This window comes from Penicillium oxalicum, chromosome VI (genome assembly GCF_001723175.1).
Source record: "Penicillium oxalicum strain HP7-1 chromosome VI, whole genome shotgun sequence".
NCBI classification, from domain to species: domain Eukaryota; kingdom Fungi; phylum Ascomycota; class Eurotiomycetes; order Eurotiales; family Aspergillaceae; genus Penicillium; species Penicillium oxalicum.
This window is the reverse complement of record NC_064655.1, coordinates 42,202-55,673: the sequence shown is the minus strand read 5'-3', so window position 1 is coordinate 55,673 and position 13,472 is coordinate 42,202. Positions and strand designations below refer to the sequence as shown.

Below are 13,472 nucleotides of genomic sequence, written 5' to 3'. Positions count from 1 at the left end.
ATCAGTGTCGTGCGCCACTGCATAACTCATTCGCCGAAATTTCTTGCGAAGCCAACCTCACGTCGCTGGACACGTACATATTCCAGTTCTTTAGTGCCTCGAGCATTTGTTCTCTGGCGTGCTCCATGCCCTCATGGAAGGATGCGAGGCGAGTAGCTTGTTCTTCCTCGCGCTTTTTCAACCGTCCCTCCTCTTGGCTCAATTGGACATTCTCAGCTCTGAGAGCCGCATTTGTATTTTCGAGTCCCTGCACGTCCACATGCTTGGTGACACAAGACTCCCACAACCGCCGAAACAGCCCCACCAGCCTCGCTGCCTGGAAAGCTAGCCTCGGGTCGTCGCGCTCCAGCTTATCCAGCGTATCCAGGACAGACTGGAATGGCCGTATCATCAGAGTGTGTTGGTCATTAGTTTGAAGTAGGTTAAGCTGTTGCTGTTAGTCAGAACTTCTTCTTCAGGACTCACGTTGAGGCATCTAAAACTTACCGTTGTGATATCTGAAGGCGCGGCTTCCGATGGCTGATGATCATTCGCGTCGGGATGGGTTTCGCAAAATTCTTGGACTACCGGTACTTCCTCTTTGGTTTCCATCTCTGTGATCGAAACCTAAGCTTTTCACTCTAATGGAAAAACAATATTGCAATCCTTGTGTTAGGACCCTTTTATAAGTAAACATTCTTGGAAATATATGAACAACTGCCCGATGCTCATTGTTGATCTCAATTTCTGCGGCTTCACAGCCCGTTGAAATCCTAACATCGCCGAAATTGGAGCCCTCACCATCTTGCCTCCCGAAGTCTCAGTGGTAAAGGTGATCATAATGGTAAACGCGGCGAAGTGTTAAGCTTAGTATGTGTCTTGATTGCGCCATTATAATATCGAAGCTGAGACATTGGATATAGCGAAATTTGGTGATCAATACTATGCGACAGGTATGAGGCTGGTGAACTGTGGTGATGCGATGGGTCGGGCAGAGCCTCACCAGCGGTGAACAAGGACTCTACTCCATGCGGTTCGCACAAATACTGAAAAACATCCTTGCCAAAGATGAACTTCTTTCGTGTTGGAAAAAACTCTGGAGGTGAAAGGATCTATCTAAGCTATGGAGCCCATATGGGCCAAATGACCTGATGGAGACAAATCTATCAAACAGTAATATTGTCAGAGCATTTCTACGCTGACCGATCCTTATTTTGAGGCACCCACAAGCCTCTTTTACTGCCGTTTCGCCTGATCCACATTATTTTCCATATATCCCCTCCGACTCTCTTTCATCATCCTCTCTTTCACCGCCGGGTGACGTATCCCCTTGGTTAAATTGGTTGAAAGTCCCCACTAGGCTAGATTCGGCAATAAACTACATCCACATACTCTCAGACCACCAATCTCAGAAAAGCTGTACTTTGTTGGATTGTGATGGACTGCTGAATTAATAATTGAATTATCGGATTTTAAGCATTTTACCGGATCATGGAGCCATTTTCTAATGGTTTATGGCGAGGGCGGTGGAAATGAAGGTGGTGAACGGTGAACGTTGAACGGTGGCCAGCAGGAGAGGATGGGCCAACAAGTGGGACGTGTAGTCGTGTGGACGGCTAGGAAACGGATTAGCAATCCATTGAGCTCTCCAAGAGGAAAGCGAGGTGAGCGGTCATATCCGGCCAATGCTCGCTTCCGGGCAGCGGTGGGGGAGCAGGATCCCATTAGCGATCTCGCTAGGCTACAATACAAACGCGTATAAGATATCTCCTACGCTAAGCTTGAAATGTCAGCTTCAGCAAATTTTGACACCGAATTCAACGGCCGCCAATAAGACGTGGGCTGGCATTGTTAAATCTAGTCCCACCACCCTCTACTTGCTACCGCCCTCTGCTTTCCACCGCCCATCTACAAACCCTGTGATAACAGGTTCCCTGGTCGTCCATATGGACTTTTGTTGAAATTGTTTTTCAACCACCTCCGAGTTATGCCTAGAGCTAGAGTTCCGCGCCTAGCAATAGTCTGACTACTAGTCATCTGCGAATTAGGCTTTCCTGGCCTGGCACTGCTATGTACTACCATATTCGAAAACGATTCTGCTTTATGCACTCAAAAGATAATTACCTAATCTGAATTACGATAGGCTTAAATTGATTGCCTGCCCCGAAAACCCCTGTCATGTCATATCGTCCTGTATGAACGCTAAGAAGTGAGTAAATGATTCATCGTTACTATAAATAACTAACTGGAAGTAAGGCTCTCTAGAATATTGGATAACGTTACTGTAAGCAGCTCGAACAGATAAGAAAGCTGACAGTGCTAGCAGATGTCTACTGACCTACCCTTATCATGCGACGTAGCTCATCTTCGCTGCTAGAGTACCTTCGAAAGTTTTTCAAAAGATGAATTACCATCTCAACTACTGATATGTAGGTTAACAAGATATGAATTTGTTCAAATCTGCTCGCTGTGAATTATCCAGGTAATTTGTAGTCATATAGAGACTTGACCAAAATTATTGACCGTTCAACCGTGTCTCTATTTTATGGGCTGGTTGATCACGTGCTAATAGCAATTTTGCTTCTCAAGATCGTGAGTTCCTCCATAGTTACAATACTCCGCCTAGAGACTGGGTCACCAATAGAGCGAGCCATCCTCATGGGAATATGCGCCTGCACTACCTCCGTATCACATTGTTAGTGGAGCAGACTGCAACTAACAATTGTAAGATGAGCCTAGCGCTTACAAGTTGACACTAATGGATGACCCTCTTATACTTGAGTCGACCTCTCTAAATCTTTCATATTCTTTCTTTGATGCATCATGGCACAAACAAATGACATATAGACGTTTTCCACTACTCTCGAAACGCTCGCAATTCAATGCAGTGCAGGCTGATTGCAACGTGATTCAAAATATCGTTCGCCGATCCGAAATCATAATTCAAATTTGTCATAGGCCCCTTTGCTCCAAAAATAGAAGTATGAGCACAACAAAACCTCTCAGTCAAATTTGGATCTTTCCCCTATTACAACAAGGTACTAAGTTATTCCCCTGTTCAACACTCAATCACAGTGACCAGTTGGCAACTCGTAGCACTACTAGAGCAGAATGCTGTTTGACTTCCCTATTGTCAAGGCTTTTCAGTATGCCAAAGAGGATTTTGGTAGGAGTCAATTCGGTATTGTTCAATCAATTGATACTAGCTGTGTTAGCATTTTTTCCGAGGGCCGGAAAGTGATGCTCGTGGGTACAAAGCAAGCTGGCTCTTGTGACGACTAGACGAGTGCGACTTCGAAGTTTGGGAATAGCTTCATTCCATGGGGCTGGTGCCTCAGGTATCTGGTTGGGGGTTTGGGATGTTTGCCTGTTTGCTGTTTACTTAAATCCTCTCCTTCTGACGCACCCTCATTTCTTCCTTTTCATCTCCAGCTTAGACACTCTCGTCGAATGGCACAAGTTGACCCTGAATCTCTTCCTGGTTGTAACAGCTCTGGCCTTTCTATAGGCGAGGCTCTCTTCTCCGTACATCGGACCAATGATTGGCTTCCAGGAAGATGACTCAACATAGTCATCAACCGCAAACTGGCAACTTGCATGGGCTCAAAACATGACTAATCTAGGCGGGAGATAGTATCTCCTGCCTCCGGGATCCACCTTCCTGTTGCATTACAACAACTCTCCCAGTGCACGTGATAAAACGCGGGACACTCGAAAACCCCTCTTCTAGGCCAGCCACAATGTTGAGCATTTCAGATTTGGCCCATCATTCTTCATGACTCAAAACTTGTTGCTCCTTCTTCGAGACTTTTAAGGTCCCGATGATATATGGTGCAAATACAGGTGTTCTAAGGTGAGGATTTTGGGTTATCACCCACTAAAAATTCACATTGATTTACTCGCTCACAGTGTTCCTGATCTGGCAATACAGTCATCGTCTCGCATTAGCGCGGAATATACTCATCTTCCAAGCGCATTTGAGACTTCCTGTATGTTATGGCGAGCGTAGTGTCTCTTAGAAAGACATGCTTATACGACATAGGATTTCGTCTCCCTCCACCTACTTCTATGAGCGGGCCCGAAAGCCCCGGAGTTCTTCAGCATGATCTTCAACCTCTTGAAAGAACGGTTGTGGAGGAGCTGAAGAGCTGGCTGGTGGCCAATCCAAATGCAGAATGGAAACATTCCCCACGCTTCAGCCTTGTAGAACAATGTTCGGAAACGAAACTACGACAGATTCTACAACAGCTCGCACAGGTTTGTCTCTACGTCCTTTCCCGAGCGAGAGTCGGGGCTGATAATTGCAGGATTCTAGCGTTGCTGCCTTTCGGACATCACACTCGGGATGGGAAGTCAAAGAGGGGGAACTGATCCCAATTTTCCCGAGTAAGGGTTGTAGCATTAGAGATGGGAATCGAAGTTATCCCCTGGTAATCGGAACAAAGATGTGCATCTCAAAGAACGTCCGCGTGGAGATCTCCGAGGGAAATGTCTTGTATCTAGTATGGAAAGTCAAGAAGATTATTAATCGATGAGACGGTTTCCATCATACGTTATCATATTCAATTAGGGACAAGGGAAATATCTTGTTCGAAAGAATGAAGCTGTGCAAACATGGATGACTGTGGGTCAACAAATTCGAGATCGGCCACGTCAAGCAAGGGAACAACGAAATCAAGGGCTGTAATGTCAAGGAGAGTTTCTTGGGATTGTGCAAGTGGCGGAATGAAGTCCGCAGTAGTCACTCTGCCGGCCCCTTCCTGTAATTGTTCAGCAGGGTCTGTGGAGCATGCTGCCGAAACTAGTGTGTCGAATCGCGACTGTTCATCTTCCAATCTAGCTCGACCAGGCGCGATGCCAGTGGCCCCCCGTTCATGCTGCGTGATTCCAGGCAGACGAGATGGGCCTGTATCAGGATGTCTGATCTCTGAGGCTCGCCACGTAGAGGTCGAATAAAGTCCCACGTTGGTCTGGCAACATCCCTCACGTATTTGCTCTGCAGAGAGCCGAGGCTGGATTATGGGCTCTCCTGGTGGTCGGACATCCTGCTGGTGAGTAGTAGCGGCTGTGAAGGAGGGTTCTAGAAATTCAGCTCTTCGTCTTTTTCCTCTGGTTGCCGCTTTTCGCGGTTCACCTTCCCTCCTCTTCCTGGGCGAGCTGGGAGATACTTCGTTGACCCAGACAAACTCTGTGTGGAAATCTAGCAGGACTTTTGCCATATGTGAGGCATTTGCCTCTCTGGACTTCTCCTGGACTTTAATTTGCCGAAGATGTTTTATACTGATCTTATAGTCTTCTCCGAGGAGACCCTTTTCATCCCAGCTAAAACCTGTTAGTAATGATGAATCGCACCGTCAGATTGATGCTTACATGGTGTCTGGAATAGAGGAGAAGAACAGAGGGCCATAGGTTTCATTGTCATATTCCCATTTTACCCCAGTCTCGCGTCTCGCATTATTGCCCGGTGTATCCTCATCGGTTGATTGACTAGCCATAAGTATCTGGCAGAAGCGTTCGTGTCTTTGGCCGCGTTTGATGATTTCTCCGTATTTGCAGAGATCCTGATCGCCACAATCGGAGCTCCATATGCCCACGTGAATCAGAAATCGCTTCAGGGTTTCTGGCATGATGCGAGTGCCTGATGTGGGAATTGCTCTTTGGAAAAGCCTGTAAGCGGCGAGAGACACAAATCTTTGAAGTATGAGCTGCTCCTGGATGTTGGTGTCCAACTGGACCGCACTCTCCAGGAAAATTTTCGCTCTGTTGTCGGCCCCATCTTCACTGTATTGCGGCAGTGCTTCAGTAAGTCTTTCCCAGAACTCCAAAGGGTCTGCCTCAAAATCCGGGAATCGAGCGTGCAGACTTTTAAGTACTTCAAGATGACTGATTGCCAGCACTCTGGTACGATTTGCACGAGAAGAAGTTGTGGTGGTACTGAATAAGTCACGAAGCGGCACATAAAGCTGTCGAAGGAACTTCCGCTTCTCGTCGTTTTCCGGGACGGCAAAGGGATGATTCTCCGGGAGGGTCCTTAGGAACTCAATGACTTGACCATTCGTGAGTCGCTTAAAGCCTTTATCTTTGCGAGTAGATGAGGGTTGGTCTTTTCCCTGCTGGAGAGGCATCGTAGTTAAGATGTAGAGAAAGGCTGAAAAGGTGTTCTCAGAGGGAGGGCCGTAAGGCAGACAGACGGTGGTCAGGTTGGTCACGCAGGGCGCTAACCAGAAACGATTTCCAAGGGGCTGCGCGAACCCTTCGGAACCTAGTCAGGAATAATGTGCTCCGTATTTGAAACCTTACATACAGTCGCGCACGGTTCCACAACTAGATTTAGGCAATCTCGCCTGTCCTTCGGTCGCTCTTCGACTAACGTCAATCCAAGATAGTGACACTATGTTTTCAAGCTACACTTGCTCATGTCCTCCATCCACAGCATAAGTTCCAGCAAGCTTTGGTTAAGTTTTAAGGCGGAAAATTAAGCTCAGTCCCCCTCGACTAGCCCACAAGGATCCCACCTCCACAGACGACCACATCAAACGAACAGGCCTGTGATCCAAACGGAAATTCAGATCTATACCTAGGTGACTAGGTTAGCAATACATAAGCATGGTCTTGAATATGGAAAAGTACTCGGCTTTCAACACGTTTACTGCAAATAATTGCGCGAATACGCAAGCAGAAGGGCCTGGAGGTAGACCTCCCGCGTGTGTCTTTCCCTACTTTGAGGAGCGGCTTAAATGGCTAGGTGATGAATAGAAAGATTGGCACAGAAAGGATGTATTTATCACTGCTGCTGCAATAAGTGTACTTACATGCCATTAAGCCTGTCTCCTACTTTTCCGTCGCCGCTTTTCAATATCCCGGGATTGTCAAAATTACATCCTCGCTCGTGAGCAAGTCTATAACACCCTTTGAGTCAGGCCAGTACTTAATTTAATACTCGCACTCTAGATACCTATGTCTGGTTCAGCAAATAACCGAGCAGAAGCATATCCCTCTGCTGGACGTGCCCTCTCTTTGGCCCCTGAACAACCGTTGATTTTGAAGCGCAAGAGTGACGACGAAATCAACAACCAATTCGCCCATGTTTCGAAAAAGGAGAAAAATGAAGGCGCTGACCCACCAAGAAAGGCAGAGCAGGTTGGAAGCCCTGTAATTGAAGCCGACTCGAACTGCGAATCGGACTACAAAGACTTAGCGGCGGCAACTGCGAGGTTATTAGAACACATGAAGAATCGGCCGCGAAAAAAGCAGCCCAGGGTGCAGAAGAAACCGAGAACGTGGTGTTGCCAATGCGAGACAACACAGGACTTTATTGACTCAAGATGTCATTGTGGGCATATAACTAGGTATTGTGGTATCTGTGAGCACTTTGAAGAGGAAGTCCAGGAACTTGGGGAAAATGTTTTTACGAATTGAGTTTCTTTTGTCGAAATTCATCGAACGCAGTTTCAACGCCAATTTTATGTCTCAAGTCATTCAGAAATCATAGAAAACGAATGTTGGTGGAAATAAATATTTAAATACAGTGTACCTCTCATTGAAAGGCTCTACCAACATCTGCTTATCTTCAACTTTAACCTCTCACCTACGTCTGCACGGCTTTATCATGAATTGTCTTCCTAATGTCTATCTTCTACTTCCTAATTGGATACAGTCCTTGATTTCCTCTCACAGCGATGACGATTCTTCATGGGATGGAGAAGATGAGCAAGGGCCTATCGATGACTCTAGCCGAAAGACTCCTGATACCAGAACTCCATATGTGCAGGCTGAAGCCACCGCATATGAACCAACCATTCACCCTATCTGCAAGCCAGATAACTCATTAAAATCAAAGGTTAATGTAAATAGGGGTACTAGTCAAGCTGAATATATAATATGGAAGTAAGCCTACAGAGCTCAACCCCTTTAGTGCCGTCTGCTCACCTAGAAGGACCGCAGAGTTAGAGACCCTACAAAGCAAGAGCGGAGGGAGACGTCAAAATCCAACAATAGCATGGATAGTGATATTATCGAGCTTCCCTCGATACCTCCCAACATCCCAATCTGTACCAGGGGGATGATTGTTGCTCTAGGAGCGAGCAAGATTCCTCTCTCGAACGCCCCGCCCTCGGTCACTCCGTCAATATGACATGTGAGAACAGCCAAAAATTCGAAATGTTTGTGAGTCATCATGAAGAAATCTATCATCTGGATCATCATGAATCTAATAGTTTGTGTTAGCCAAGGTTGAAGAATATTGCTGTATTGCGTGAAATAAGGGAGTTCAAATATTTTGCGGCATTATGTACAATCACAGCACTGTCCATGCCCCTGACCTCTTTTTGGTGGTATATCTTAGTGGAAACGGAGGTGTTATCCGTGATGGATCGTGGATTCATAGGAAACCTCGACCCATTCGACACGTCTTCGAATTACAGGTGAAGATTTATGGGGCGAAACAACTCGTGCCCTGGGATTGTTTGTCGTCAAAGCAAATTAGGAAAGGGGAAATGCTTCGCATCCTTGTAAAAGTAAATTGTGTAGGTTAAACCCTTAACCCGAATGTACCAGTAAGAGGATCCTTACCTTGATCGAGCCCATTGGTAGTCTGGTGTAAAGGTACTATATTCGGTTGAATTTAAACTCATGCTTTTGGACAGGCCTATTAACCACAGGGAGGCTAGTCAACGTCACCTTGTATAGACATTGTGAGAGACCGCAAAAACGGGGACATATTTAACCCTCAAGCACCACCCAGAACCACCTGGACCAAACTGTTGAGTCTCGCCAGCATATCCGGCCTGTTATACTATCGTGAGTTGAGTTGAGTGTACCTTGGCACGACAGTCCTAATACCCATTTCTAAGTTACGTGAAGCTGTGCTAGCTGCCCGCTATCTTCCGTGGGGCGCTGGATTAACAAGCAATTAAACATAATCGATATGGACGACAAGCGTCAGCGCTTGCACGCCCGCACCGTTCCCAGGAACGCGGACGGCCAAATTTATTGCGACCATCAGGACTGTCAGTTAATACCGCGGACGTTCCACCGTCGTGACTGGAAGTGGGTAGTTCTGCGTCGTTTTATCGCTGTCTGACAAGTTCCTGATGCTAACATCCGATCTTCTTTGGTAAACATATGGATAAACATGATCGTCCTCACATGTGTAACAAGCCTGGCTGCAACATGAGTCAAGGCTTCACATACCACGGTGGTCTCTTACGCCATCAGCGTGAGGTTCATAGAAAACACGCCAACACGGGAACCACGAATATATGTCCCTACACGGACTGCAGTCGTGGTTCTGGGAACGGATTTACGCGGCAGGAGAACCTACGAGAACACCTACGCCGTCTGCATCGACATACTGAAGATATTAGCCGCGTTTCCTCTACGCTAGTCAATCCCTGGATTACTGTAGGTGTTCACGATAACCGTTTACCCGCTGCGGTTGTCGATCGTTGCCATGATGCTTTCCCTAGTGAAACCCTGTCACAGGCAAATGATAAAGGTAGTGTTCATAACGAATTCAAGGAACTGGTTGGGAAGGTTCAGGAGCAGAATCGACGCCTTGAGGAGTTGGAGCAGGTGGTGGCTGGACTGCGAGCCGCGATTACCCCGTCGTCCCATCTGAAGCTGGAGAAGCAATATGTGCCTAGTTAGGTCTTCTCCAAATAATGCTCCACAAATGATACGTTATTTTGCCTTCTCCTTCTCCTATGTTAGGTCACACACCACCAACAACAACCAAGACCGAGAGCTTTGATTCATTCGCTCCACCGACTACTAGTTCTTAGTGTTTTAGCTTGCTTCCGCAGACTTACATAGACCAGGGCTTATACATGAAATCGTAACATGGTTTGTACCAGATTGGAAACAACCTGAAAAGCTAATCTAGTGTGGTTGAGTTGCACCTGAAAAACAAACCTCGTCCATTCCCTTGTCACATTCAAAGGCTTGTGATTGGGTCTAGTTAGTCAAAGATAATGGGAGGCCGAATATTGCCGGAGATGTGTTACCACTAGCGAAGCAACAAGCACCATTAAGGGATGATTGATCAAAGCACCAGGTTAGGCGCCTACATGAGCAATTGGAATGAACAACAGCAATGCAAATCAAGGGCTATATAAGTACAATCTATCAAACGAAAGACTCCTCAATTTTCTGTGTATCCGAGATGAGCTCTCCTTCGTTTCAACATAATCAACCCTCCCCAGCCAGATCCTACGAAGATTGGCTCAGCGATTTCACGTACGATATCTGTGGAGATTTGGCATATATATGGATTGGACTGTTTGAGCCAGAATTGAAATACTCTGGTCCAAGACCAGAATGGTGGCCAGAGGATGTAAATTTGATGAATCCTCGGCGCATGTTGAAAAGAGGTACGATGATTATTCCTGACTGGATTCTAAAAGCTGATGACACAAAGACAAGGTTATACTTCTCTGCCATCTACTACGCGGGAAGTTGCTTGAGCATTGCACGAGAGTCAGCTTAGAGATCGAGGCACGCAACATTGATCGTCTTCGGAATTCATCAGTGCATCAGAAGACCCTTGCCAAGATCCTCGACGCTTTCCAGGTTCAACAGACATGCCGAAATGTGCCTGAGTGTAGGACCTTTGTGAGTCACCAGAAAGGTAAAAGTCCACTTCGGCCTTTATGAGGCCTCAAAAAACATGCCCCATTCTCATCGTGTTCATAACGCCTCACTCACGCTTAGTTTTATCAGCAACATCAGTTAGGCAAATCGTGGACGTGAGCACGAGTTCGCCTGGACTTGTGGCTGACTTGACGTACAACTTTTGTGTTGAATGGCAGTCATTTTCACCACAAGGAGTGCCGCTGTAAGTCATTAACATAGCTGGCACAAAATAATCTAACAATGGCCCAGACACGCTACAGCCGTGACCCGTTGTGCACTCCGGGAAGGATCTCTCATATCTCTAGAGGGGCCGACACTGCAACAATGCTTAGTGGCCCAAGAAATTCGAACGGATGCAAGAATGGGTAACCTAAAGCTTGTCGTTGCACATAGGTATGTTCTCCGACCTTTCTATGTATTTCGCAGCTGACAGGGAATTCTGTAGAAGTCCACCATCACCCGGCCAACCCATGGGTACACTCTCTTATATGTAGGTACCTTATCTTCTCTCGATTTTGAACTCGACTAAGCCCACAGGGCATTTTCAATCAGGATCGCAGTTTCGCTGCTGAATGGCCAGATAGAGAAGGTGTTCGCAAGAGGTTGGGAGGATATTCCTGGTATCATTGTAGAAATCGAGACACAGTATTTGGCAACTGCGGCTCTGGTATGAGTGAACGTGGTGGTACTGATGGGGGAGCTTGGTGCCCAGACAGTCGATTAGCTATGGCCAGGTACGGTATCCATCAAATTTCAAATATAAAAACTTCCGTTTTCCTCCGGTACAGACTAGAGAAGATAACCCAAACTCCTGGACGCTCTTTGCGATCCTCTGTAAAGATAGAGCGAATGAGATGTGGGACGAGTTGTCTGCGGGGTAGACAGGAGACGTGAAATTATTGGGTAGCACATCTAGTCGTATCAGAATTGACGTAGTTGGCGCCTTCTTATATGCAGTATACGTGGCAGTTTAGATGTCAAATGGGTGTCGGTTTAAATCAGTGGCAAATATAAAAGGCGGGAGTATCCATTAGAGTGAGGAGGCAGTATAACACCTCCTGGTGATCATTGCACGAGGTCTGTCATAGTGCACCGAACACCGGACTAGTCAGACAAGGTTTGTGTGTTCATCTGGGTCTATAGTGGTGACTGACGTCTAGACCTTAGCACAATGCCCGAAGACAATATCAACAATATCAAACCAAACCCAGAGTTTCAAGATTTGCTGGCGTCTGCCCAACAGAAAAATACGCCCAACCTGGGAAACAGTGGATATTTCCCAATGGCTCGACCTCTTGCAGGGCAAGCTGGTATGGGATATCGTGACTCGAAGGGGAACACCTATACTAGTTACGCTGGCAATGTTAACGGAGTACCTGGAGTTGGGGGCCAGTATTCGGGGGACTGCGTCATCCTGTGACACATCGCATGTACACATCCCAAGCAGAAGTGGTAGGCGGGCAGTTGCGCTAGATTCCCGGACTACGAGGTGTCGATGTTTTCAGCAGAAAACATGAGATAGGAAGGAACGGGTAGTGGAGGAAGGCGCGATGGAGACCGCGACGGGTTTTCGTTTTCTTTTTCTTCCTCTCTCTCACTTCCTTTCTCTTCCTCCTCTCTAGCTTTGGAATTCGAAGTCTCTTGCCAACCCTCCTTCTCGCGGTAGATTGTAGGCTTGTGGCCGTGTGTGAGACATCCTGTAGTTGATTATGAGGTATTATCAGCGTTGTAAGCAAGTGAATTGTCCCATACCAAATAGAGCAGCGTGGACGAAAAGTTTTTACAGTAGATTTCGAAAACAGATTACCCCTAAGACACACACACTTTCTTTCCCAGCGCCCCACTCCGACCGCACTAGACTGTATTAGGTCAGGAACAGTCCCACCATTTTTGCTTCTAAATATCTCTGGTGGATTACTACAATTACAGTACTGTAATTGCAAGTTCCGGCATTAGGCAGAATTCGAGGGAGATTACCCCTCAGATGCTTCCGCTTCTTGGGTCGTACCGTTTGAAACCATACCCATCCGGAGTACAGTAAGCCATAGCGTATATAAGCCTTTTCTAATAATAGATCCTTGTCTCTCCTCATGTCTCCTAAATGGTCTTAACACTAAATTTTTCGATTGTTTTCTATAGTCCAGATCCACTAGACTACAGTCACGATGTCTGTTTCAATTATAGTATTGAACCCTAATTTGAGACTCTCATTGATAAGATCTTGGATTATTATCCTGCAGTAGAGTCTATTTTTTTCCTACGAGCCAAATTGCTAATGCTCGCCAGTCTCGTCCTAATAAGTAACTATATTGTCCTAAGTAATGAAATCCAAGATCCTCTGCCTATCTACTAAGCTCGAGCCCGATTCCATTACGTCTTCGAATATACGCTGCAGTTTGCGCCTCGCAAAATGGCATTTTATTGCGATATCATTCATAGCCAGATCCTGCCTATCTTCCCGAACAGCCCAAACATTCCCTATCTCACTATTCTAGTATATTAGCGCCTAGCCCTACTCGTCTTTGGATGTATTAGTTTCTATCATCAAGAACGTAATATTAGGATTACTGTCTGCCGTTATACCCCCTTCCTATCCGGGCGGGTCATCGCAGAACTTAGTGTCCGGGTCCTTCTAAAGCCGTATAGCTATACTAAGGCAGACAGATATCGGTGAGAGGGATCCGCTGCCTAGGGATATCTGGTTTGCGCGGGTGATATTGATAGAAACAAAAGGCTCTGAAGCATGAAGCTTTATTTCGCCGTGGTAGCAGATCTTTACGCCGCGGACCGTTGTTGGGGCGCGGTGTAGCAGATCCGGGACGCTTTCCCTGATATTCGTGCTTCGGTAGCTTATTAAGTCA

The 13,472-nt window shown here is 46.5% G+C and overlaps 5 protein-coding genes across 5 annotated transcripts; 3 read left to right on the top strand and 2 right to left on the bottom strand.

Moving 5' to 3' along the window:
• Nucleotide 1: 1 nt before the first annotated feature.
• On the bottom strand, nt 2-591 carry POX_f07348 (uncharacterized protein; the record flags this gene model as incomplete). Its single annotated transcript, XM_050116153.1, has 2 exons — nt 2-427; nt 487-591. 2 exons carry the CDS (start codon nt 589-591, stop codon nt 2-4), a joined length of 531 nt encoding a protein of 176 aa, XP_049966292.1.
• Nucleotides 592-4,541: 3,950 nt separating this feature from the next.
• POX_f07347 (uncharacterized protein) lies at nt 4,542-6,104 on the bottom strand (the record flags this gene model as incomplete). Its single annotated transcript, XM_050116152.1, has 2 exons — nt 4,542-5,301; nt 5,350-6,104. 2 exons carry the CDS (start codon nt 6,102-6,104, stop codon nt 4,542-4,544), a joined length of 1,515 nt encoding a protein of 504 aa, XP_049966291.1.
• Nucleotides 6,105-7,588: 1,484 nt separating this feature from the next.
• POX_f07346 (uncharacterized protein) lies at nt 7,589-8,113 on the top strand (the record flags this gene model as incomplete). The annotated part of the gene is made up of 2 exons (XM_050116151.1): nt 7,589-7,866; nt 7,924-8,113. 2 exons carry the CDS (start codon nt 7,589-7,591, stop codon nt 8,111-8,113), a joined length of 468 nt encoding a protein of 155 aa, XP_049966290.1.
• A 1,037-nt stretch (nt 8,114-9,150) lies between these two features.
• POX_f07345 (uncharacterized protein) lies at nt 9,151-9,627 on the top strand (the record flags this gene model as incomplete). The annotated part of the gene is made up of 1 exon (XM_050116150.1): nt 9,151-9,627. One exon carries the CDS (start codon nt 9,151-9,153, stop codon nt 9,625-9,627), a length of 477 nt encoding a protein of 158 aa, XP_049966289.1.
• A 1,345-nt stretch (nt 9,628-10,972) lies between these two features.
• POX_f07344 (uncharacterized protein) lies at nt 10,973-12,031 on the top strand (the record flags this gene model as incomplete). Its single annotated transcript, XM_050116149.1, has 2 exons — nt 10,973-11,004; nt 11,779-12,031. The coding sequence occupies 2 exons, from the start codon at nt 10,973-10,975 to the stop codon at nt 12,029-12,031; spliced, it is 285 nt and encodes a 94-aa protein (XP_049966288.1).
• Nucleotides 12,032-13,472: the final 1,441 nt, after the last annotated feature.